General features: G+C 38.5%; 1 protein-coding gene across 1 annotated transcript in view; it reads right to left on the minus strand.

The window, feature by feature from the left end:
• Nucleotides 1–321: 321 nt before the first annotated feature.
• LOC114689192 (transmembrane protease serine 11E) overlaps nt 322–26,637 on the minus strand; it is a 47,295-nt gene continuing 20,979 nt past the window's right edge. Inside the window, exons 3-10 of the mRNA XM_037209129.1 lie at nt 23,655–23,776; nt 21,187–21,254; nt 19,260–19,423; nt 16,625–16,663; nt 14,923–15,103; nt 13,754–14,013; nt 9,798–9,940; nt 322–3,673 (exon numbers count right to left, since the gene is read on the minus strand). Coding sequence (XP_037065024.1) covers nt 3,512–3,673; nt 9,798–9,940; nt 13,754–14,013; nt 14,923–15,103; nt 16,625–16,663; nt 19,260–19,423; nt 21,187–21,254; nt 23,655–23,776 — 1,139 coding nt within the window. The 3' untranslated portion in view covers nt 322–3,511. The remainder of the gene's footprint in view (nt 3,674–9,797; nt 9,941–13,753; nt 14,014–14,922; nt 15,104–16,624; nt 16,664–19,259; nt 19,424–21,186; nt 21,255–23,654; nt 23,777–26,637) is intronic.

Here is a 26,637-nt window from a genome sequence, read left to right on the forward strand (position 1 = left end):
GTGTGAATAAATATTATTTTCCCTATAGATGAGTGATTTAGGCTTAAATTATCTAAATACCTGCCTTCAGTTGTACAGTTATGATAAGCTCTGTGATCCGTTTTAAAAATCAGCATGTAAATATAATCATGCATTGTTTTCTGATGGGTTGCATTCTGAGAAAAGGCTCATCAGGCTGTTTCATCAACATCAATGAACATCACATCATTTCATTTATGCAAAACTCAACAAGAAAGGTGAATTGCTCCACATAAGATGGGCAGTAATGGTGGTGGTATAACATGACACAACATTTTAGAGTCAACTTTTTTTAATGTAGGAGTACATCCTAAATTAACAACAAAAGTTACGGAATAGTAAATACATGAACTATTGTTATGGTCATTTATTATCATTATTATTAATTGCTAATATATTATACTTTCAGATGACACGGTGTTTTGGGTCTGTTCACACCAGAATAACTATGAATACATTTATAATGCAGTGCACTGCAGCATTAGGATGGCTAGAACAGCAGAAGGTTAGAGAAACTTAGCACCATTATAATCTCATGGGAGCACCATCCTATACATGGTGTGTTACTGATGAAAATATTATGTGGCACATGACTGTACAATAAAGCTATGTTTTCTGCATAATGAAATAAGTAGAAGATCCATGTATTAATAAATAACACATATTAAAAGAGTATTACATAGAGTAAACTTTGTTGGTGACATGGGTTAAAAGATATAGAAGAGAAATGCCTGTTTTGTATAATTAATAAATATTGCAAGCACCACTCCTTAACCTCCTCCAATTATGGTTAACACTGATATCCTAAAAAACAATAAAGCCCACTTTATATTACTTTCTAAAGAAGTCACTGCTTTAAGAATATGGTACTGTGCTGCCTCGTATAACATTTGAATAACTATTATATTTTTGTTGTGACACAAACCTCTCCCTTTAAATGCTTTGTGTAAGGAAATGCTACATATATTTATCTAAGGAACATAACACCCTCATAAAACCTAAACCTCTAAAATTAATCTTTAAGTCCTTAAAAGTTAGTTTATAGAGATAGATTCTCAAATCATGCAATATTAACTATAGTTTGAAACACAAACTCCAGAAATCTGCAAAATACTAATAAATGTCTTAAATTAACATGAATTCACCTATAAATGTTTTCAAACCTAGATTTTATTTTGTGGTTTTTGAGAACAAGCTATGGAATTTTGACTTCTGCTTTGACTGTATCATGAAAATACAAGTATCTTTACATTCAGGAGGCTTTCCTGTAACTTCCCACAGCTGTAGGCTGCCATCTAGAGGCTGTCATGAATAGTATACTTTGGGAATTTTTTTTTAAGATTTTTCATTTTATTTTATTGTTAAATTATTTCTTTCCTTTCCTTCCTGTAAGCCCTCCAATTTATCCTTTCTTGCTCTATTTCAAATTCATTGTCTCTTTTTCAACAATTATTGTTTTGTGTGTGTATATATATGATTTATAATTTCTACACACGTGAGTACAACCTGGTCAGCTTGTATAATGCTTCTTTCAGGTATGTTTTAAGGCATGACCGTTTGGTATTGGATAACCAATTGGTACTCTGTTCTCTAAGGACTATTTCTGCCACTCTCTGTATGTGTGCATGTCTGTGTTGGTGATGTGAGAAGGTGCCCATGGATGCCAGAGGTGTTGGATGCCCTGGGAGCTGGAGTTACTTCTAATGTAACTCAGTGTGAGTGTTAAGAACCAAACATCTGTTCTCTGTAAGAACAGCGTGAGTCCTTAACCTCCAAGCATCTCTCAAGCCACACTAATTAGTTTTTAACAGATCTCTGAAACTAATGTGACTTGAATAGTCTTATATATCTCTAAAGTTCATCATTTTATGAACTTTCCTCCAAAGAGCTTTTTAAAAAGAACAGCAATAATTCAGAATATTAAACATTGACAATTCATGTTAGTTTTCATCTCTTATCTCAGACAAGTGCCTAACTTTTATCAATATAAGGTGAATATTATTTGAGTTTAATATAAGTCAACATTTTTCCTGATAACATTGGTTTTCACAATGGCTATACTATGGTCCTATGTGCTCTATTATATATTCTTTTATAGTCTGTATACAATGAGAAGATGGTTGCTGAATACCTTGGTAAAATCTTACCATAAACATGTCATAGACCATGTCATCTGTCCTAATTTCATTATGGTCTGGATCCTTTAGATCTAGGGTATCTAATGTCTCAGTAATAATTTATCAAACTGAAATCACAAAAGCGGCCAGTATCTGGCTTCTTCTCTTCAGTCTGGTGTTGAAGTGGGTACTAATGCAGCACAATGTAGATGCAGCTTACAGGAGGTCTTCCCTGCAGTCTCATCCCAGCTGAGTGACATCTCAGCGTAGACAGATGTCACAAGCCCACTTTTCACACACAGGCTGAAACTGACATCAGAGAGAGCATATCTGCCATCATCTCAAACCAGAAGACCAAGTCCCAGCTGCAGCCACATCACTATTATCTCACACCAATATCTGAACCTTATTCCAGTCAAGATCTGCTGTTGGGAAAGGGTTAGGGATTATCCCACCACAGTCGTTAGGTTAGACTGAGTCTTTTGAATTCCATTCAACTATACAATTATTTTACCACATAAAGTATGCTGACTATTTGGAAATAAACTTTTAATCTACCTTCAAACCTTAAGAGAATTGCCAGTAATTTTATTAGTAAGCTTCTCCTCATCCTTCATTCCTTCATTAGTTTTCATGTTGCACTGTCAAGCAAGTCAGTGATTTATTTCATTCTTGATTGTATGTTGACATCCTCTGCATGTCAGTTGCAAATAAATATTATTTTCTTTGATTTGTTCATAACAAGTACATTATAAAGAGTTTGTGTGATTATTGTAGCCACAGGAAACAATCATTTTCATGTTGCTCTTGTTAGTCATGTAGGAAGAAAATTTACTTATATATTAGTTTCTCCATTTCTTCAACTTCTTCTCCAACATGAAATTTTGACCAGTCTGTGGCTGCCCATGCTTGCTGATCTTTTATAACGAATGTGATCACTTCTCACATTCTATTTTTAAAAATCCCTAATGTTTTTCTGTACATTAAAAAATGTAGTTCCTTTTCATTTCCCACTTTATGCCATTCCTCATCTTGCACTTGAAAAGTAGAAATTCACTAATATGAGAGAAGCTGGTGAGATAAAGGAAAGGCTTGCTTCAAATTGTAAGTGTGCATGAGCACTTTGGATCCGCAAGTCAAAATTTTGGCGACAAAAAAAACTTGTAGAAAATAAAAGAGTGCAGGTTGGCAGAGTCCCTCTGAAAGAAGCAAGATGCTCGTGTAAAGAACTAAGCTAGGAAGGAAATGTACACTTCGGATTGTTCAGTGTGGTGGTTCAGGTCCTCCTGATTTATAAAGATTCCTTTGCAGCTGTGTGTCTCTAAGAACAGCCTACGGACTAAAACATCCATTTCACCCCACTGGGTCCTTCTGCTTTAGAGACCAGTGTTTGATGTAATCCAGTCCCGAAAGGCAGTCACTCTGGTATAAACACCAGGCTTATTTGGTTGGGCACATTCATCTCCCCAGCTCACTATTCCAGCAAGGTACCAGATATCTCTAACATCTGGAGCAACCAGTGGTCCTCCAGAGTCACCCTAAGGAAAAATGGAGAGATTATTTAGTTATAATTTACCTCACAAAGGCAGAATTTGTTACTTACCCAAGATAAACTATAACAAACGTGGTGATTTTCAAGTCTTCAGTGTTGTGGAATATTAGTTTAAGATGTGTTATGTTTATTTATGCTGTGGAATATTTGTTTAATGATGCAAAGATGTGCTGCATTCTTTTATGTTGCATTTGTTTAATTTTGTAAAGCTGTGTTACTTTGCCTGCCTAAAACATCTGATTGGTCTAATAAAGAGATAAACGGCCAATATCTAGGCAGGAGAGGGATAAGTGGGGCTGCCAGGCAGAAAGAATAAGTAGGAGGAGAAATCTAGAAGAAGGAAAAGAGGAGTGAGAAAAGGAGGAGCAGAGGATGCCAGGGGCCAGCCACCCAACCACACAGTCAGCCACAGAGCAAGAAGGAAAGAAAGATATATAGAATAAAGAAAGATAAAAAGTCCAGAAGCAAAACATAGTGAAAAATGGGATAATTTAAGTTAGAAAACCTGGCTAGAAACAAGCCAAGCTAAGGCCAGGTATTCATAAGTAAAAATAAGTCTTTGTGTATTTATTTGGGAGCTGGGTGGTGGGCCCCCAAAAATTAAAAATAAAAACCAACTGCACTTCAGGATGTTGAAATACAGAGCAGTGCAGCTACCCACAGAAAGGCATTCTGCTGCCAGGGGAGTTGTTTTGGCCTCGTGTTTCAGGACACAGACAGAAAGTTCATTTAGCTGAAGAGCAAATGGTACTGTGGACTTAGCTGGTGCATCTGACCAGATCACTCCTTCATCAGGTCACCACCTTATTACTATGACCTAACTCACCAGTAAGTGGTAAATAGTCTATTACTGATAAGCCACACAGATATGAGCTTTGAAAATCTGAGGCTAGATAAACGGCTCATCTACAAAAAGTATATATTGCTCTTCAGAGAACTCAAGTTTAGTTTCTAGTATTCACAACACATGCTCACAAATAGCCATAACTCCAGCTCCAGGGAGATCCACCACTTGTAGCCTCCACAGACAGTTGCACTCACCTGCACATACAGATACACATATACACATAATAAAAAATAATAAAAATAAGTGTTTAAAATAATAATAATAATAATAATAATAATAAGTAGTAGTAGTAGTAGTAGTAGTTTTAAACATTTCACAGTTCTACTGAGTTTGAGAATGCAATTAAATTTTCATCTCACACTAATAGCCTAAAACATGTGAATAAAAATGGCTTTGAAGTGTTTGGAAATTTGGGATTAAATTTGAACAAGAGTTTAATTTGGAAGATACAGCTTTGGGGAAGTCATTTGGGGAAGCAATTGCAGTTAAATACTTTAAGGTGGCTTCTTTGAATGGGTATAGAGACAAAACAGAAAATTTCATATGAGATCTGAATCTTGAATTCTTGGGTATAGAGACTGCTGGTAAGAAAGATAACTAGGGGATGGAACAAAATCTGAGTAGATGGAAGGGGAGGCAGAAATCAGTTTCATGAATTAGGATCGTGGAATCTGAAGAAAGATCATGTTTTAGAAAAGAGAAATTTGCCAAATAACACTGAGATGAGAAAGACCAGACCCGGTTAACAGTGTTGTTTTAGATTATTAATGGTTTTTGTGATATTAAGGCTATACAGAGCCATACAGGTGGAGAAAATGGAGACACAATTCTATCTCAGATTGAAGTGTGCACAATTGGCACTCAAGCATCTTCCTGCTCTGTTCATGTTTCTCAATGATCATAATAAAAGTGCCCTGAGTATTGAATTCAAGCTAAAATATCTTAGTGAATCAGAATAGTTGAAAATATGGAATTAGCAAATGTACTTTCAAATAACTCTTTCAATATATGATTTCACCTTAGGACATTTATTTATAAAATAACTGTTGTTTGTTTCTTCTGTTATCCCCAAAGCTACAAAGATTAGAGAAGAGAAAATTAAACACAATGAAATGAGTCTAATCTTGAGCTTTAGCCTCAGGCATGCAGAAAGGCCAGCTATATGAGATAGCTCAATTATGCAAACTGAACATGGCTAAAATGATTGATCCAAGAATAAGGCAGGAAAGGTCTGTCTGGTTCCATTGGTGGTCAAAAGGGGGCGGGGAGGGGTGATGGAGGTGGAAACTGGCGGTGTTCCCATGAAATCATGAGAAAAAAATATGAAAATGTGTAAAGTAAGATCTTGAAAAAATGCATGTCTTTGTATAGCTCTAGTTGAAACCCAGAGAACAAAATGAACTTTCAAAGAATATGGAATTTAAAAACTGTGTTAAACTTAGTCTTCTAAAATTACAAAGTAAAAATTGTAGGAAGGACATACCCAATGAAGCATTTAGCCCACTCCAATATTTTGTCAGTGGTGTTTTTAAAGAAACCATTTGTGCATCTTATAAAAAGATGAATTTTCATACTGACCAAGACACTGAATTGGCAACACTAGATGGTTTATACTGGGATCAAAACTCAAAGATGTCTGTAATTCAACCTCGGATGGCATTGAGTTATCCCATTTCCTGGGGCTACATTTGGTTAAAGCTAAGAATCAATCGTGGGTTCTAGAAATGAAACAAATATAAAAATATTCTGAAATGTAAGGTGAAGAAAGCAAGTGGACTTAGTAACTTCAGACTTGGGGAGTAGTACAGCAGAAAATTGCTTTTTATGGTCTGGTTATTTGAAGCTGAAAAAGTCACCAAGTTGTCAACCTGTGAAGAGGTGCAATTAAAAAAATTAATTTTAAAGGTCTCAAGAAAAAAAATTTTTTCCAGGCTGAGAGATGGTTTAGCACTTATTCTCATAGAGGACCTGGATATGGATCCCAGCACCTAAATGCTTGTTCACAGCCATTCATACCTCCAGTTCCAAGATCCAAAACCTTTTCTGACCCCCATAAGCACCATCACACATGTAGTGTACATAAATGTAGGCAAAATACTCACACACATAAAATAAATTAATTTAAATCAACTCAAAACCTCTCCAGTAAAAGAGTGAGAAGCGGGGTAGATGGGGAAGATGGGAATACTAGGCAATCAGTTAAAATCAAATAAGTAGACTTGCTGGGTAGTTTTATGTCAACTTATATACACGAAAGTCATCTGAGGGAAGGGAACCTCAATTTAGAAAATGCCCCCATAGACCAGGTTGTAGGGAGACCTGTAGGGCATTTTCGTAGTTAATGATTGATGGGGGAGGACCCAGCCCATTATGGGTGGTGTGATCCCTGAGCAGGTAGTCCTGGGTACTATAACAAAGCAGGCTGAGCAAACCATAAAGAGCAAGCCAGTAAGCAGTACCTCTCCCTGGCCTCTGCAACAGCTCCTACCTCCAGGTTGCTGCCCTGTTTGGGTTACTGTCCTTATGTCCTTCAACAATAAACAGTTATAAGAAAGTGCAAGCCAAATAAACCATTTCTTCCCAACTTGCTTTTGGTCACGGTGTTTCATAGCAGCAATAGAAACCCTAAGACGTAGATTCTAGGACTTGTCAGTCTGTACAAACAGGCCCGTTCCTTTATACACTGGTGTTAATGCAGGCTAAGTGATACTGAGACTTTCTTCCCTACTAAGGGACAGCAAAGACCTCACCCAAAACCTCTATGGTCATTATGGGGGAGCACAGTCTACAAGCAGGAGATAATGTGTCATGAGTCTCCTCCCACCATGATGACATCAGAGAACACAAAACTGAGTAGTTGTTAGTTTTCATCATTGTCAAGGTCGAATAAAACCACTGTGGTATCAGCAGTGGCTATAAGGGCATGGTAACAAGGTGTTCCAGAAAAAGTGATTGCAGGGAAGGTTTCACAGGGATGCTGAAATTCCATTTAAAAGCAGACACAACGGAGCACTCTCCTTGAGTGGGAACAAGGCAATGCCCACACTGCCCCTCTCCTGCCAGTGCGGCCTCAGCAGAAGCTACTAAGACTGAAAATTTAACAGCAGTTTTATGAAGTCAAGTATTTAGAATCCACTTGAAAGTGACTCATTCTGTGGTGAACCAGGAAATTCTCCCCTTGGACAGAAAAAGCAATTTGCAAACACCAGCTCTGAGGTGATGGATGAGCAGCCCTTTTTCAAAGTCACAATATCTCAGCGTATGAGATGAATGAAAACTAAAATAGATAGATAGATAGATAGATAGATAGATAGATAGATAGATAGATAGATAAAGGAAATCTCAACAAAGAATATCCAGATGCAAATGAGAATAAAATGAAAACCCTAGAATTTAGTAATCCAATAACCAAAACTGAAAACACCATTCAGCGGATGAGCTTTGTGTAAGAAGGGCAGAGAAAGGGTAGTGACTTGAATCGGAATCAAAAAACTCACCCAAGCAAGTAACAGAGCAGTGGAAGCAACAAGTCAAGTAGAAACAAATGAACAACAACTCATGGAACTCTGGGACTACAACCAGAAATGTCACATTAAAGTCCCAGAAGAAGGAGAGTGAAAAAGTGGAACTCAAAAAGGAATTCAGAGAAATCACAGCTGAAAATTAGCTCAGGCTAGCAAAGGACATAAACCTATGGATTCAGAAGAATCTGAGCAAACTCCGAGATGAATAAAGCCAAGGAAATCGATGCTAAGACATAGGGTGAAACCTCTATAAAGACAAAGGAAAATCCTTGAAGACAAGAGAGACATGTACAGGCAAATCTGGTGGCTGTAGATTCTACTCATCTCTCGAGGGAGCCATGATGCAAGGGCCCAAAGAGAATTATCTGCCTCCTACTCTATATCTGGCAAAATTATGATGCAGAAATGATGGAGAAGTAAAGGGTCTGACAGACAAAATAATAATAATAATAATAATAATAATAATAATAATAATAATAATAACCTTGTCATCAACAGACCTACATCTGAAGTATGGTTAAAGGAAGTTCCTAAAACAGAAAAGGAATCTTAGAAAGGAAAGAGACATGAAAACCTTTGAGTCAACAGAGTTTTCTTCTTCACTTGAATACCTAGATTATGCTTAGCAATGAAGGAAAACATTTTATAATGTAGCTCTCCACAGAGAAGAAATTTAAATATTTGTACTTATTAATATTTAATAAAAAAGAATGGTAGGGCTGGAGAGATGGCTCAGAGGTTAAGAACACTGACTGCTCTTCCAGAGGACCTGAGTTCAATTCCCAGCACCCACATGGTGGCTCACAAACGTTGAGATCTGGTGCCCTCTTCTGGCCTTCAGGGACACATGCAGGCAGAACACTATACATAATAAATAAATCTTAAAAAAAAAAAAAAAAAAAAAAAAAAAAAAAGAATGGTAGAGATTTAAAGGAAGGTATTTTTTTCTATTCTTCACTCAAATGAATAAAATGTTAATAGCAGTGGACTTGGTAAGGTATATATCACATACATGTATCTACACAAACAAGTTAGAGTAACTACTGCATTTTTTGACAAAGAAATAGTCAAGAGTAGTATCAGATAAAACAAATGGAATTCCAAAATAAGTAATTGTGTGATTTTACTTAACATCCTGAAAAACCACAGGATTATAGAGATGGAGAAAAATAGCAACTGCGTGATGTTAGAGATGGCAGAGGAGGCCAAGAGTTTATTATCCAATGTAGATCTTCAGAGTAATGGAACAGACGCCATCTTGACCGCAATGGCAATTCCATAAATCTATCTTAGGTAGCAAAATACTGCATACCTAGATGCATAGTTTTGTGCCACTGTCCATTTCCCTGATTTTACACAATAATAACCCCTTGTAGCTTTATCATAGTTGTGTGAATGTAACTACTGAAGGAAATTGAGTAATGAGTACATTTGGGGAAAGAAAGCTCAGAGGATAAAAGCATTTACCGCCAAGCCTGGCTCCCTGCATCCAATCCCTGAAGCATGCATAAGGAAAGAACCCCATAGAGTCATCCTCTGGCCTCCACATACACATTATGTTACATGCATGCCCACAAGTCATACGCACACAAAATAAAATAGCATGAAGCACAAGTTGTTTAAAAGAAGACATGTGACCTTCTTCCACGAAATCTATGCGGTGCCCTGGGAATCTGTATTTATTTCAAAGTGGAAGGTGTACCAATCATTGTACAGTATACTAATAGGCAAGTCCATACCTGGCATGCATCTTTCCCTCCTCTTAAGAAGCCAGCACACAGCATCCTAGGAGTGATGGCGCCATTGTATGCTTGAGGTTGATTGCAAGTTTGAGTGTCTATGTAGTCCACCTGCACTTGCCGGAGGTGAGTCTGGGTAAATCCTGAGAAAAGACAGTCATCTTTATAGATATGAGTATTTTATAGACCTGAAAAAAAAACCCTCTGCTCTAATTATTAGATAAGATGACAATATGCATGTGGGGAGGTGAGAGGGTGGGGAGTGTTTAAGAACAGTAACATTTGAAGGAATTCTTTCTAACTAGTTTAAATAAAATTTTTAGTGCCTAAGAAGGAGCTTCAAATTGTTGAAGCACCACAAGATGTTGTCTGGGGAGAACAGCTGTACAATTACTTAATCTTCACAATTAGGTATATCAACAAACCCTGATTTCTCACATGGCCAATTGTATGGTAGGAAAATCAGTAGCAAAAGCCTAGTGTGGCATCACATGCCTGAAACCCTGGTGGGTTTAAGAGTGGGGAGGCAGAGACGGCTGGAATCTGGAGGTTTGCTGGCCACCAGTATAGTTGAAACAGCTAGCACTAGGTTCAGTAAGACATCCTGTCAAAAACACAAGTGACAGCTTATGCTGGCAAAGATGTGGAGCAAGAGAAATATTCCTGCATTGCTGATAGGAGTGCAAACTTGTACAGCCACCATGGAAACAATACAGTGGTTGATTCCTCAGAGAACTGGGAATCAATATATCTCAAGACCCAGCTATTGTGGAATATTAGTTTAAGATATGTTACACTTGTTTATGCTGTGGAACGTTTGTTTAATGATGCAAAGATGTGCTGCATTCTTTTATGCTGCATTTGTTTAATTTTGCAAAGCTGTGTTACTTTGCCTTCCTAAAACGTCTAATTGGTCTAATAAAGAGTTGAATGATCAATTAGCCAGGCAGAAGAGGGTTAGACAGGGTGGCCAGGCAGAGAGAATAAATAGGAGGAGAAATCTAGGCTCAAGAGGAGTGAGGAGTGAGAAAAGGAGGAGCAGAGGAAGCTAGGAGCCAGCCACCCAGCCACACAGCCAGTCACAGAATAAGAAGGAAAGAAAGATATATAGACTGAAAAAGGGTAAAAAGCCCAGAGACAAAGTGTAGTTAAAGTAAAATGGGATAGAAAAGCAGGCTAGAAACAGGCTAAGTTAAGGGTGGCATTCATAAGTAAGAATAAGCCTCTGTGTATTTATTTGGGAGCTAGGTGGTGGGCCCCCAAAGATTAAAAAAAGAAAGAAAGAAAACAACAACAACAACAAAATAACTACACTCAGATATACCACTCATGGGACAGACACTCCATGCTACCACAAGGACATTTGCTCAACTATGTTCATAGCAGTTTCATTCGTAATAGCCAGAACCTGGAAACAACCTAGATGTTTTTCAACTTAAGAATGGATAAAGAAAAATTGCACTTGGGAGACAGAGGTAGGTGGATCGCTACAAATTCAAGGCCAGCATGGTCTATAAAAAGAGTTCCAGGACAGCAAAGGCTACACAGAGAAACCCTGTCTCAAAAAACCAAAAACCAAAAGAAGAAATGAAAACGTGGTACATTTACACAACGGAGTATTACTCAGTTGTTAAAAACAATGCCATATGGAAATTGCAGGCAAATGGATGGAACTAAAAAAAAAAAAATTGTGCACCCTAATAAAGCTTATCTAAGGCTCAGAGGAAAAAGCCAGCCACTATATTAAACATAGAAGTCAGGCAATGGTAACACACACCTTTAATCCTAGCATTCTCGAGGCAGAGATCCATTGGAATCTCTGTGAATCCAAGGCCGCACTGGGAACAGAACCAGGCATGGTGGTACATGCCTTGAATTCCAACACTAGTTAATCATAAAGGTCTGGAGGTCTGTACAAAGAGACAGGAAGTGACAGAGCTGGGCAGAAAGAGGAAGTGATGTAACTGAGCGGAGAGAGGAAGTGATATGGCAGGGACAGAAATGCATATAGGCGTGGGTATACAGGAATTAGGTCTCTTTGGAGACTGAGGCATCAGGATGGTGAGGTTGGCTGTGGCTTGTCCCATCCTTTTGATCTCTCAGTTTTAAACCCCAATATCTGGCTCTGGATTTTTTATTTATAAGACTGTTTAGCAATTTGTGTTACACGTGGTATGTACTCACTTATTAGTGGACATTAGCCGTTACATAGAGGATAATCATGCTACAATCCACAGACCCAGAGGCTGAGTAACAAGAAGAGCTCAAGATGGGGGAATTCAGGTGTGGATGGGAACAGGAAGGATCAGATCAGAGGCGGAGGACAGGAAGTGGAGAGAAAGAGTACTAGGAGGACATTTGGGGGCAATGTAGAAACCTAGTGCAATTGAAACTCACTGTAATCTATGAGAGTGACCCTAGCAAAGACTCCTAGTAATTGGGGTTACAGAGCCTGAACCAGCCATCTTCTACAACCAGGCAAAACTTTCAGCAGTGAGACTGGGACATCAACCATCGACAAAAACTTCGATCTACAATGTGTCCTGCAAGATGTTCAGGGGTAATAGTGGTGTAGAACTTGTGAGAGTAGCCAACCAATGACGGGTTTAGCTTGAGGACCATGCCATGAGAGGAGCCCACACCTGACACTGTCTGAATGGCCAGGAACAAGAGACCGGACAACCCAGAGATCCAGGATAGAACTGAACACAACTGGTTAAAAAAAAAAAAGTCAATGAAATGATTCCTAACGATATTCGATATTCTGCTATACTAATGGATCGGTGCCTAGCCCAACTTTCATCAATCAGGCATCATCCAGCCACTGATAGGAGCAGGTGCAGCAACCCACAGCCAAGCACGAGGCAGAATTTGAGGAACCCTGCATGAGAGGGGAAGAAGGATCATAGGAGCCAGAGGAGTCGAGAACACCAGGAGAACACAGCCCAGAGCATCAATCCAGCAGGGCTCAGAGGGGCTCACAGAGTCTGAAGTGACAATCGGGGAGCCAGCATGGGTCTGAGCTAAGTCCTCTGCCTATATGATATGATTGCATAGTTTGGTATTCTTTTTTTTTTTTTTTCCGAGACAGGTTTCTCTGTGTAGCTTTACACCTTTCGTGGAACTTACTCTGTAGCCCAGGCTGGCCTCAAACAGAGATCCGCCTGGCTCTGCCTCCCGAGTGCTGGGATTAAAGGCGTGGGCCACCACCGCCCGGCATAGCTTGGTATTCTTGTGAGACTCCCAACAGCAGGAGCAGGGCTGTCTCTGGTTCTGTTGCCTGCTCTTGGGACCTACTCCTCCTACTGTATCACCTCAACCTTGATATGAGGGTTTGTGCCTAGTCTTTTTGTAATTTGTTATGCCATGTTCAGTTGCTCTCCCTGGGAAATCTGTTCCTTTGTTGAAGGGAAATGGAGGAGGAGGGATCTGGGGGAGAGGTGAGGCAGGTAGGGGCTGAATGGGGTGGAGGGAGGGGAAACTTCTGTCAGGATGTAATGTACAAGAGAAGAATAAAAAAGGACATCCTGTATCTAAATAAATAAGGTGAATAAGGATGAGTAAAACATTCTGAAATCATCCTCTGGCCTAGACACACATTCACATCAGAGAACACACCAAGCACAAAACATACAGCCCCACACACACACACACACATACATTCCCTACAGGTGCATACACTCATTTAAAAAAAGAAATTCAGTGTCCAACAGGCATATCTGCTCCTTCACATGTCTTACAACATCATTATAGTAACAGCAGCAATGCAATAAAGAGAAACTGAAGGCAAGAAAGAATGTATGCATTGTCAAAGTGGCTTAAAGCCTGCCTTAGCCTGAATTCACATGATGAACAACCAACATACTTTGTCGTGTCATACGTTGTCTCATTTCTTTAAAATGCCTTGGGACTCCAAATTAGGTCATTGTGCCTTGATTTTCCCTCCAGATGCTCACCATCATTTTGCAATGCTCCGAATCCTGTCACAAACATCTTCTGCCCCGAATAGAATTCATGGTTTGCATCGGGGAGACAAACCTTGTGCACTGCGTTTGTGCAGGGGACCGGCCTAGAAAGTTGTGCCAGAGCAATGTCATAGTCATGAGATGGGTAGCTGTATTTTTCATGAACAATTATCCTCCGGAGGCCTGTCTTCAGTTTTGGAGGTTGTATTGTTGACCCAAAGGAAGCAGTCCATCTGGATGGGTCCTTGTGCCTACCAAAAGAAAAATAATAGTAATAATAAATTCTAGCTAACCTTGGTATCAGTGTAATAATTTGTAAGTAATGGTTTTATCTGCAGGTATCAGCATAAATGTTTTTTTAAGTTATAGTTTATATCAGCAGAAATAAACTCTTTCCAATGAGAAAACTGGGCTCTGGGTTCAAGCCAGGGGGAAGCCGCAAGGGTGCTTTCCCGGAGTTACATGGCACACTGTGCACCATGGTGCCCGCTGCAGATCCAGGGGCCTTTTCTAAAAGTGGTTACGAACAACACATGAAAAGAAAATTCTGCATAGATGAAAGTAAACCATTCTGCATGCCCCACATCCTCTGCCTGCAAGAATATATATTTTTCTGAAGTCCACAGAGGTCACGTATAATTTAAAATGCATTACTACTGTGGGTATTGTCAATATTTTGACAAGTCAACATTCCTTCTAACATGAAAAATCAACTATTCAGTTATAAAATTTACTACTTCCAACTTCCTTCACATTTCCTCGTCTTTCTCCTTGGAATTTCCTCATAGGGATCAAAGCTAGCATCTGATCAGCTTCAGTTCTTGTAAAGATACTTAGTTACCATCAGTTCTTCTCTTTGATAACAAGCTCAAAATTCAAACGTGACTTAAAGTGCATATTGTTCTTTGGCAAACTATCATAAATTTCTCAATGAGTAGTTTCACCACAACAATGTACATTGATGTCATTTTCATTCCCAGAGACCATAAAACTTCCTACTAAGTTATCTGAGATTCCCTCTGTGTTTTATGATAAACATACCATTTTTTTTGATTTGTGCCAAACTCACTTCTCTAAAAATGCATGAATTATTTCCTGAATATGCAATATAAAGCCTCATGCGCTTTTCTTCTGTCCTGTCCTCACAGTTCAGGACTTACGTTAGAAAGCAGTGAGCAGCACTCACGAGCCATGTGTTATTGATCAAAGCCGCTCCGCAGCGGTGGGACCCATCCCACTGCAGGCTACTCTGCCACGGCCATTCCCCCTCTTCTGCTTGTGTCCCTCCAACAATCCTGAGACTAGTCTGTGCTGTAGATTTATTCCGCCGCGTCCCACAACCTGCCAGGCAGACAGAAGACAGTAATTAGCAGTTCTTGAAGCATCCCAACTCTCTTTTACCACGTGGTCCAATAGATCAAACATTTTCTCATGTTTTTATCATTACATAGATAATAACATTTTATTTAGTCAATTCCTATTCATCTTGTGAGGTTTAAATTGGGCATTATTTGTCTTTGGGTGACCTCTCTATCAATGTCTCTGCTCCCGAACTAAATTAATTGTGACGTCTTGCATGCTTCCTTAGTGACAATACTAATTAATGATATCATTCCATATGTGTGTGCAAGTGGTTTTGTTGTTATCATTTTTTGTTGTTATTATCATTATATTTGCTGCTGCTGTTGTTGTTGTTGTTATTCCTCCTCATTGCTTACAATGGAGTTTTTCCGCAGCCTGGGTGCCACTGCTGCTTAGGGTCATAAGAGTTTTAGTTATGAGTGACTATCCTTAGTAGAGCTCCTGATTGAGACAAACTAGATGTCAGTAACAGTCCCTCACACAACTGTGATGAAAAGGCCAAAGTAGGGCGTGATATTTTGTGCAACAGCAAAGCCCCGGGGTTAAAACTGCTGTTTTAGAATTATGTGATCATGAATCAAGCATCTGGTAATATCAGAGTGTAAGCTGCTTTGGGCAGGTATATGTTGCCCATTTTGCATCGCTTTTGGCTAACACAGAACCAGCGCATCCCAGGTTCCTACTTATTATTGATGGTAAGAATATATGTCGTTGGTTCTAGGCTGAGTGAGCTTTATAAACAAATCAACATTCCAAGCTCCTATCTTAATTTTTAATTACACTTATTTACTTAGTGTGTAAGTATGTGTGTATCTGCTACTGTGAGTGCAGGCCAGAGGACAGCCTTCAGTATTTGGTCCCAGGGATTGAATTCATGTTGTGCGGCTCAGCAGAAAGTGCCCTTACCTGCCGAGCCACCTCACCTTCCCTCCTTCCACTTAAAAAAAAAAGATAAATAATGTCCTCTTACCAATTGTGTAACTACTAAATATATTTTTGAGCCACAGTGAGTGGTCTGCTATGAGAGAGTGAAGGACTGGGTCTAGAATCAAGACCTTTAAAATTTCATCATATTTAATTTCATCTAATAAACCACAAGTCCATAATTACCTACAATTTCTATTGTAATCAAACAATATCAAGATGATTTTATTTAGAGTAGTTTGACATTAAGATGAAAAATAACAGCATGTGGCTCAGTGCTATATACTGAAAAACTATGAATATAGCCACATGCAAAGAGTATTTTTGCTTCTTCCTTAACAGTTGCCCAACTCACTTCAGTTCCCATGGACACATGGACATCCAATTTGAAGTTCTCCCAATTTTGCTATTCCTTAGCGGATCTCAGACACAAAAACGAAGTGCCATAAGCTATGTACCAATCCTTCAAAATCTATTCTATCTCCGCAGTATCAACACAAAGCCCATGTAAATGTTCTAGAGTGTTAACCTTTCTGCAATCAGGTAATGTAATCTTAATGAATAAATTCAACTTACAATGGTTGAGATAGTTGTCTGTTTCTGTCTTGTTGATTTCTGAAATACACACAAATGATGAATAGGATGCAGTGAGCATAAGAGAATTTCACTAAGTTTTCAGCACTAGACAGCTGATAAATTTTTAAAACAGTATCTTTGGGTTATAAGGAAAGAAATATAGTTAAGTTATCCCAGACATGCTTTTTTTTACTATTTCGAAGAGGAGAGGAGGCATGAGCAATGAGCCTGGAACTCTGGTATGAAAAAGAAGCAATAGATAACCTGTTTATAATGTAGATTACTGTTGCATTTCTCAATAATACTGATTCACAAGTTTTGTGTTGAAACCTAAGAATGTGAGTTTTATACCAGAAAAATAAGAGTCTGGGAGTCCATGCCCTCTCTTTGATAAATATTAAATTAAACTATAACATTGATTCCTTAAATGCAACCATAGTTTTACTAAACAATTTTGGAATATTTTAATATGTATATAGCATAGTTCCACATGTACAACACAGTCCTCAATTCTATGATCAAAATTAAAAATAATGCTCCTCCTCTCTAAATTTTCTTTCTGCTAGTGTTTTAGATATAAGACTGTCCACACCTTCCCACTCAACTCAGCCAGATTTTTACCTCAAATGACACTCAGCAGTCAGGACCTAATCATATGAAAACACTTGCTCAAGTAAGGGTACAGAATAGCCTAAGTGTTCATATTTTCTGACATAATAGTTTTCCAGTGACCAACTGTTCTCTTTGAACACATATGGCAGGACAGGTGTTCTAAATGCAAAAATCATATCAATCTATTAATTTTACTTCTCATGTTTAATAATTTTGACATACTGAGGTTTGTATTACGAACATTCTTTTTTGATTTATTTTCATTTCATGTGCATTCATGTTTTACCTGTGGGTATGTCTCTGAGAATGTGTCAGATTCCCTGAAACTGGAATTATAGGCAGTTATGAGCTGCCATGTGTTTGCTGGGAATTGAACTCAGGTCCTCCAAAAGAGCAGCCAATACTCTTAACCACTGAGTCCTGACATTGTTCTTTTTTACCTTCTCCATCATGCCTTGTAGGCAAACAGAAGGTGCAAGGAAGGCTGGTTATTGAGTTTCAGCTGCTATTCAGCTGCCTAGTAGTCTGTTTCATATACTCTATTCTCTACCTCGAATTCTTTCTAAAAGTTCAGATTTTAGCTGTTCCCATACTGAGAATAGCTTTGTGCTTATTTCCAAGTCGCTCTGTTACTACCCTGAAATTCTTAATAATTTTATCTTGTGATGTGTGTTTTGAAAAGGAAGTCCAGTGTGATATTCAAATACAGTATGACCAGAGGAGGCCTATGGAATTTGTGTGTCTGTGAGGGCTCACCATGCCATCTTGGATGTATCAGTCATGATGCTCTGTGAAGTAGAATCCTAGTGAACACACAACATGTAGTAACCAAGCAAGACTCAAAACAAGAACAAGACAAGTGTGTTAAACTCGGGACCAAGCATGGAGGGAGCACTGGCAATAAACAAGGACATGTTTGTGTTTGAACTAGAAATTTGTAGAACCCAGGAAGAAAGCAATGGCATTCTAATAAGCACAAATGAATATGACACCCTATATAGTTTTTTTGCTCACAATTTTGCATATATTAGCTAACTGTTTTAGCTGAAAATAAACATACTGAAATCTATAGACCTTTTTCTACCTAGTATTTCCTTTCTCATCAATATGCCAAAGGCAGAAAGCTTTGAAAGGATGTGTTATATTAAGAAGGGAACTAGAAATAGCTTAGCTTTGTGTACTGTTCTCACTGTGTTGCAATAAAAATGAGATACAGTTGTCCTTTTGCATCTATAGAGGACTTGTGTAAGGACATTCCCAAAGATGTCAAAACACCAACCATGCTCTGAAATGGTTCAGTATTTGCATTTAACATATATACATCTTTCCATATGCTTTAAATCTCTCTGGACTACTTAGAGTACCTGACAATATAAATACCACGCAGATAGGATACTTACATTCTTAAGGAATAACAAAAAAAACGTGTGTATTCAGTAAGAATTTTTTTCTAAATATTTTTGGTTCTACAAAAATAATGTGATTTTCTGACTCCATGGAAATAGAGCCCATGGACCAAGAGGACAACTGTACTTGCAGGAACTACAAAATATTATTGCATCATCCTCTGTGGTTCCAGAAAAGAATAAACAAAAATATCACCTCAGCCTATTCAATTACATTTGTAAAATGCACAGAAATGAGTATATGTGAATTACAGTTGTTCACTGGAAATAATCTTAAGAAAGTAGATGTGAGAAAGAGTATAAAAGCTTTCCTCATGTCATACTCTCAGAACATATGATGGAAGCAACAAGTAGAAGAAGACCATTCAAAGCCACTTTTTCCATGTTCAATTAGATTCTGTATCCAACATACAAGACACAATAAAGACACTTCTTGGGAGATGATGAAAGCCTGCATGGGAAGGTTTAGAACACTTTCAAGAGCGAAAATGGTTCATTAACACCATTTAGTCCAAATGTCAAAACCTCAGCAATTAAAGGACAAAAGAATTTTTAACTAAATGCCTAAAGCTATTTTAGAGTTATATGAGAGAAATAAGCAAAATAGACCAACCTACTTTTAATTTCAACTGATTCAGGATCGACAGTGGGGGGTCCTGGAACATATTTCAGCTTTTCATGCAGAACATGTTCAACAATTTGATGCACAGCTTCAGGATCCTCAGTCAAGCGAATTCGAAAAATCAGTAGCATGTGAGCCGACACTCCATCGTATTCTTTACTATTGTCCCAAAAATATAAAGAAGAAAAGGAGAGAGAGAGAGAGAGAGAGAGAGAGAGAGAGAGAGAGAGAGAGAGAGAGGAAAAATGAAAGAATTGACGGAGGGAGGAAGTTTGTGAGCAGAATTATTATGCATGGTTCTTTGGTTTTCTTTTTTATATCACACTTTATTTTCTTAAAACTTAAACATTATTAGGGGCTGGAGAGATGACTCAGAGGTTAAGAGCACTGGATGCTCTTCCAGAGGTCCTGAGTTCAATTCCCGGCAACCACATGGTGGCTCACAACCATCTATAATGAGATCTAGCACCCTTTTCTGGCCTGCAGTGCAGGCATGTGTGCTGGCAGAACACTGTATACTAAATGAATGAATGAATGAATGAATGAATGAATGAATAAATAAATAAATAAATCTTTTTTAAAAACTTAAACATTATTGACCTCAGCTTCCGGTCTGTCATCAAATCAGACTCACCCTCTCAGCTCCAATGGTATGCTAGTGTCTTAACACTATGGTTCTCAAAGTGTTCATGCTTCCCCTAAACTTGTGCTTTTTATTTTACAGCACCAAAGGAAAGAAAAATGGAATAGCAGGATCACTAAGATGAAGTCAGCTAGCTGCAAAGTGACTTGGGAAATAAAACTGGTAGTGCTTCGTTATTTTATAAGCGAAAGGGTCTGGGTGAAAGAGGCTTGTGTGGCAACTTCAGGTTTCTCAGTGGTGTGATTAAATTCTTCTTGAGTTAGGGAATTCACCATGCAACCTTTTGCCAGGGGTGCAAGAACAGACAAATAGTTACAGAAATCAGGAAAACCATTCAGACTGGACATAAAAATCAGATTCCAATAACATAAGATGCCATGTGGATGATGTACCCCTTAAGAGAATGGAGATTTAAGAAGTAGAGAGATAGTCCAAAAGGATGCTCTCTCAGGTATAGATTTCAGGAGAAAGTCTTCAAAACAATGCCTCAGAGGTGTCAGTTAAGTCACAGGGTGGGAATTAATTCAGAATGGTATCATTTGAATAATACTATAAACAATTCTTACCCTGTTTTTGAAAAATGTAAATAATGTGTGTTAGAATAAGATCTTTAAAATCAGTAAGTAGCATTTTACTTAAAAATGTTGTGCTTGACAGGTAATTACACACTTGTAATCCAAAGGCTGAGGCAATAAGATTAAGAGTTCAAGGCAAACCTGGACTATATAACAAGACCTTGTCCCCAACACAAAACAACAGTAGAAAACTATGTTCTGATCTTGCCTATTCAGCAATAATTGATAAGAGTTCTGAAATATTTTTAAGTAAATGTTTGGAACATAAAAATATAGAATAGAAGAAAATAGGCTAAATTAGCTAGGATAAGGGGTGGGTAATACAAGACATGAAAACATAAAGATCTCATTTGCCAGGATACTGCTTGCTATTAAATTAATCCCCAATTGTGATGACTAGTTTACACACACACACACACACACACACACACATACACACACACACACACTATAATATTGGTTTCAATTATACCTCTGTCTTCAGCAGGCATCTCACAAATGTTCGTTTTCAAATTAGAGACTAAATAAAGTACTCTTTAGCCCATGGATTTCATACAGTAGATGAATAAATGCTTGTAAAACTGAATCACATCACATTCTCAGTATGTTACAACATATTTGTCAGTGACCAAGTTAAAATTTTCAGCATTAAAAAAAGTCTCTGCATTAAGTTAAATACAGCATAGCATCTTCGGTCTACACACCTGAACTTAATGATGTGAGCCTTGACAAGTTGTCCCCTCAGTGGAGATTTATAAAACGCATTTTTCACCTGTTTGAAGACATTTAAAACAAATCAGCAAGAACAGTTTTCTGAAATCCTTCAAGTTAATCCAATACTCCAGAGAAAATTAAAATAAAAAACAAAGCAAGCAAGCAAACAAAACACATTGAGAACATTCACAATGGACTGAAGCTGACGCATCTTCTGTGGCATCCTACCCATTGTCAGGAGCTGAGCTCTGTATTCAGAATGACAGTCACATTGAGGCCAGTGAGGACTTAACACACTCCACTCAGAAGGCTATCAAAGACAGTGAGCATGCTGTTTCCTTAAAATAGTTCACCCTCTGCTTCCTGAGTTAAAGACTTTTACTGCAGACAGACAAAGAAAATGAAGCATTTCTTTTAGTTTTTCAGACTTCTATCACTGTGACAAAATGCCTGAGCATTTAGAGGACACAAAAAAAATTGTTCAGACTCATGGTTTTGAAGAAGGAATGAAGTACTTCTCCTAAATGACAGTGGTTTGTAGGAACGAATGTGTGTCAGGGTTGGATGAGACAGTGACTAAGTATGCTTACCTGCTGAGTGCCCAAATCAGACTGGAAATGCTCTGAGAGAAGCCCATGAATTGGAGCTCTGAACAACCACAGCTACAAAGTTCCTCTAGTAAAATGACAGAAGTATCTTTGTGAAGCTATTTCTGGCTATGAATCATACAAGTGAATTTAAACTTTAAAATTCAGGACTTGAGTAAGTAAAGAGTTCAGTGATTTCTTGTTTTCAGTGTATGGATATTCTCGAGACACAGTGAGTGCAGACTGGTGATTTGCAGAAAGAGTTAACCTTTTGTTCTTGTATTTCCTTGGTTCCAGAACTGATGCTACAGCGACTATAGTATGGTTATGTCCTTGTATTGCCGACTCACTTGGATGTTTTCACTTAAGGGTTTATTTTTATCAAGTATTTCAAAATTATTAAGGTACTAAAGATCTATATTCTTTTAGATTGAAATCAATTTAGATCTTAGAAAATTTATTTTGGTAAATGTCCCAAAACATAAGGGATATAGTAACATTTCGGCTTTCTGAGGACCGAGCCCAGGGCCTTGTGCTTGCTAGGCAAGCACTCTACCACTGAGCTAAAGCCCCAACCCCCACTTTTCTTACTTTACGTGTGTATTAACATTGGGGAAGATGTCCTTTGATGTTTCCATCGTACACAATTCACCAGGACCTCAGAGAGCTACACAGTTTCCGTGAAAGGGTGTCGGTCGGTTTAAGGTTTAGACACGGTTGGAAGGCCTCCCAGGACTTCATGCACTAAAATTTAATCCCCATTGTAATGTAGTGAGAGAGTGAAAAATCTTAGTGTTTATAAAGGTGGGGCATTTAGGAGGTGAGTCAGATTAGATATGGTTATTAAGGTAGAGCTCATGATTGAATCCTGGTGGCTCTGAAGAAGAGTGGGAGAGCAGGAGAGACTCACTATTCAAGTGCTCTCCATCTTTAGTGTGGTGATATGGTAAGGCTCCCTGCCGTATCTGCCAAGAAGGGAAGATCATCTTCAAACACATCTCTTTGAGCTAGCACTTTCCAACCCACAAACCAAAATAACCTCCATTCATTAGGAACTAGACTATTGAAGTATTTCCCTACAGCAACAAAAGCAGACCAATGCAGGTTATTTCCATTCTGTCCCTATTCAGAATATTGAAACTAAAAGACATTTTTGCAAATTACATTAACTTAAAACCTGAATTAACATACAAGGAAATTTGTCTGGAATGAAAAGTGATCTGCCACACACCGACATGTCACTGACTGACGGCTCATGGCAGAAGTTGCTCTTCAATTCTCTTTCCATCATGTCATACCATAAATTATCTCACTAGCCAAGAAACTTCCAAATTGTTGTCTAAGTAATATAGTAACGGAAATTCATCACGCAGGCCTTTGTTCTTTTGATCCATGCTGCTGGTTTTCTATTTTCTTAACTAGTGACTTCCTCCCCCAGGATGAATACTGATGCTTTGTATGCACCAAACTGATGCATTAGGTAAGTCTACAAGTAAAGCACATTGTTTATATACGGGTCTGAATGGTTTTAATTTAATGGTACATTCTTTTGCTCAGAGACTCTTCCCTAGAATGGATGTCTGTGTAAAAGAACCTTATTCTGGGTCAGCCCCACAGCTCCAGAATTTCTGCACTATGTTGATCAAAAGTTACACATTGTAGAAAAGGAGAGTGGAAGGGACATTCACAATGGCTAGATGCTACTTGGTTTGGCCTTACTGATGTAGTCTTCCAAGTCAGCTATTATGAGTTTTGTTTCAGATCCCTTATATATGATGTCCTATCAGTTTTCAAAGATATGCAGGGAATCAGTTGATTATTTCAGAAAGATATGCTCAGTGTCATAAACATGGAGAAAAAAACCTACTTACCATAGTTTCAATTCTCTGGCTCATTTCTGTGAAATTTTTAGAAGCCTCTCTTCCAAATTCAGAATACAGCTTTTCACTTGTGAATGGCAATGTGCTGTAGTAATGGTAGGTCCTCCTTTGATCTACAAGGAAAGAGGCAAAACCCATCATAATCTTTATCAGATGTATAAAACATCATTATTGCCCTATTTGGTGATTACTTGAAACACTAAGACAAGAAGGAATGTTCCAACCCCTGGTCATCAGCTCCATCATCCTGCTCCAGGCTCCAGAGTGATCTCAGAATAAAGGGAAATACTCATCACACTATTATATAGAGTGTAAAGGTGGTGAGAAATGCCTGGTGCTCTGGAGTGCTGTACAAATACCACATGGGAACTGTGGGTTAGTTACTCATGTGTTTTCCATTCTTTAGTTAGTCCAAAGGATATGCAGTCATGCCATCTGAATGAGCACATCAGGTTGTATTTAGAAGCTTCTCAGGGTTGAATTACTTTATATTAAAGAAGTAGACCCCTCCCCATTCTCTAAACTACTCATCAATTCTGAATGTAGTGTGAGAAAAACAATATTTTTCTGGAAATGGAAATGAGGGTAGGAATTCAGAAAATAGAAATTTAGGGAGCCAGAATTGCCACCTAGTGTAGCCTTCATAGACACTAAATAGGTTTACTGGACTCCTCTGTCACAGAACTTATTTTCTCCCACTGGGTTTAGGGGATGTCTTGTCTGCTTCTTAGCCACTGTGTCCAGTCTCTGCTACCAGTTCATGCACCTGGTCTTTTGACCTACTGTAGAGTTAATGTAGTGCAGTTTTCCTCTCCTGTACATGAATGAGTTGGAGACTTGTATCTACTTTCAGTGGATATTAATGCCTACCACATTTTTGTGAGAGATGTTGTACTAAGCATTACAAATATAACAGTAACCTAAGACCATTGAACATGGTTATTTGTAAGAAAATGGACTATACCTCACCCAGGCTCGGGCTCCTTCCTCTCCCCACTTCCTTCCCATTCTTCCCTTAAACCCTAACAGAAAAGGGAGCTAACACTGAGCACTAATGTCTTGGGCTATTCATATGCCTCATTCAAATTACAAGAACCCATTAGAAAGCAGTGCTACCTATATTTAGGGGTTTCCTGCAGTTGGTTTTGTTTTGTTTAACTTTGCTCTCTGGGAGTCCACCACCCAGCTCCCAAATAAAAACACGGAGACTTATTCTTACTTATAAATGCCTGCCCTTAGCTTGCCTGGTTTCTAGGCAGCTTTTCTTAACTTAAATGATGCCATCTACCTTTTGTCTCTGGGCTTTTACCATTCTCTATTCCATATCTCTTTCTTTCCTTCATACTTCATGGCTGGCTGTGTTGCTGGGTGACTGGACCCTGGCATCCTCTTCTCCTTCTCTTCTTCTAGCTCCTCCCTCTTCTCTTTTCTTCTATTTATTCTCTCTGCCTGGCAACCCCGCCTATCCCTCTCCTACCTGTTCAGCTCTTTATTAGACCAATCAGGTTTTTTAAGCACACAGCTTTCACACACAGTTTTAACACAGCTTCATAGAGTTAAACAAACATAATATAAAAGAATACAACACATCTTTGCATCATTAAAAAAATATTCCACTGCATAAATGTCATACATCTTCAACTAATATTCCACAACAGTTTCCAGTCTCAGAAATGTAAATAACTTGACAAAAATAATATAACACAGCCAGAAAAAATATATGACTGAATTTCAAGACAAGGTCTAGCTAAAGCACAGTCTCCTTTGACATGTAGCTTCTTAGAATGAAAAAAGCAAAACAAAACAAATAGCTACTCATTAAAACTATGGGGTCGTGTATATATATTTATGCTGGGTGGTGGTGGTGCACTCCTTTACTCCCAGCACACAGGAGGCAGAGGCAGGCAGATCTCTGTGAGTTCAAGGCCAGTCTGGTCTACAAAGCAAGTTCTAGGACAGCCAGGACTGTTACACAAAGAAACCCTGTCTCAAAAAACATACAAAGGAAAACATGTATGTGCACGGTACATGTGAGTGTGGCATAAGTGTCATGGGAAGCGTGTAGCAATCAGAGGAACACTTTGTGGAGTCAGCTCTTTCCTTACACCTTGACATGGCTTCCAAAGATCAAAATCAAATGGCCAGTCTTGTATAGCTAGCACTTTTGTGCACTGAACCTTCTTGCAGGCCCCCCAAAATTATGAAGTTTTTATTATAAAATTAATTCAAAAATCCTGGTAAACTTAAAGATAATACCTTGGCTATCTAGAGGATTTGGCAGGACAGAAGAAGAAATGGATGGACACTCTGGCAGGCCTAAGCAGCCAATGACAATGTATGAAGAGAAAGAATAGGCTGGAGGCAATGAAAGTTCAGGGACTTCTGAGCGATCTCAACTAAAGTGAGGGACAAGGGAGAGCTGGGGTTTTTGTTACTTCTCCTTCTACACAAGCCTTGACTTGAATGACCAAGATGACATGAATAACAGGCAAGTCCCTGAAATATACATGCTTGAAAGAAAAGTTTTCAAGTTATTGAAATACTGAAAAGTAGCATAACTATCTTTATAAACTGCTGCTTTTCTATTTTGTATTTATTTTATCTTATTGGGTAGTATGGTATGTTTATGGTGTGCATGTGCATGTGTGTGTGTGTCTGTGTCTCTGTGTACATGCACACACCACTACATACATATGTGGAAGCCAGGGGAGGTGGGATGAAGTTCTCTATCTCTCTCATCTTAATCTCCTGAGACAGGATCTCTCCCTGAACCTGAAGTTCTCTTTCTGCTTGCTGACTGATCAGCAAGCTCATAGGATCTGCCCGTCTCCATACCCCAACCCTGAAGTTACAGACACACGTGACCTGCAGGAAATCAAACCCAGATATATGTGCTTGCACAGCAAACTCTCTTACCCACTGGAACATCTCTCCAGCTCTATTTTGCATTTGAAACATCTGTCTCGTGGTTAAC

Source organism: Peromyscus leucopus, chromosome 10 (genome assembly GCF_004664715.2).
Source record: "Peromyscus leucopus breed LL Stock chromosome 10, UCI_PerLeu_2.1, whole genome shotgun sequence".
In the NCBI taxonomy this organism is placed as follows: domain Eukaryota; kingdom Metazoa; phylum Chordata; class Mammalia; order Rodentia; family Cricetidae; genus Peromyscus; species Peromyscus leucopus.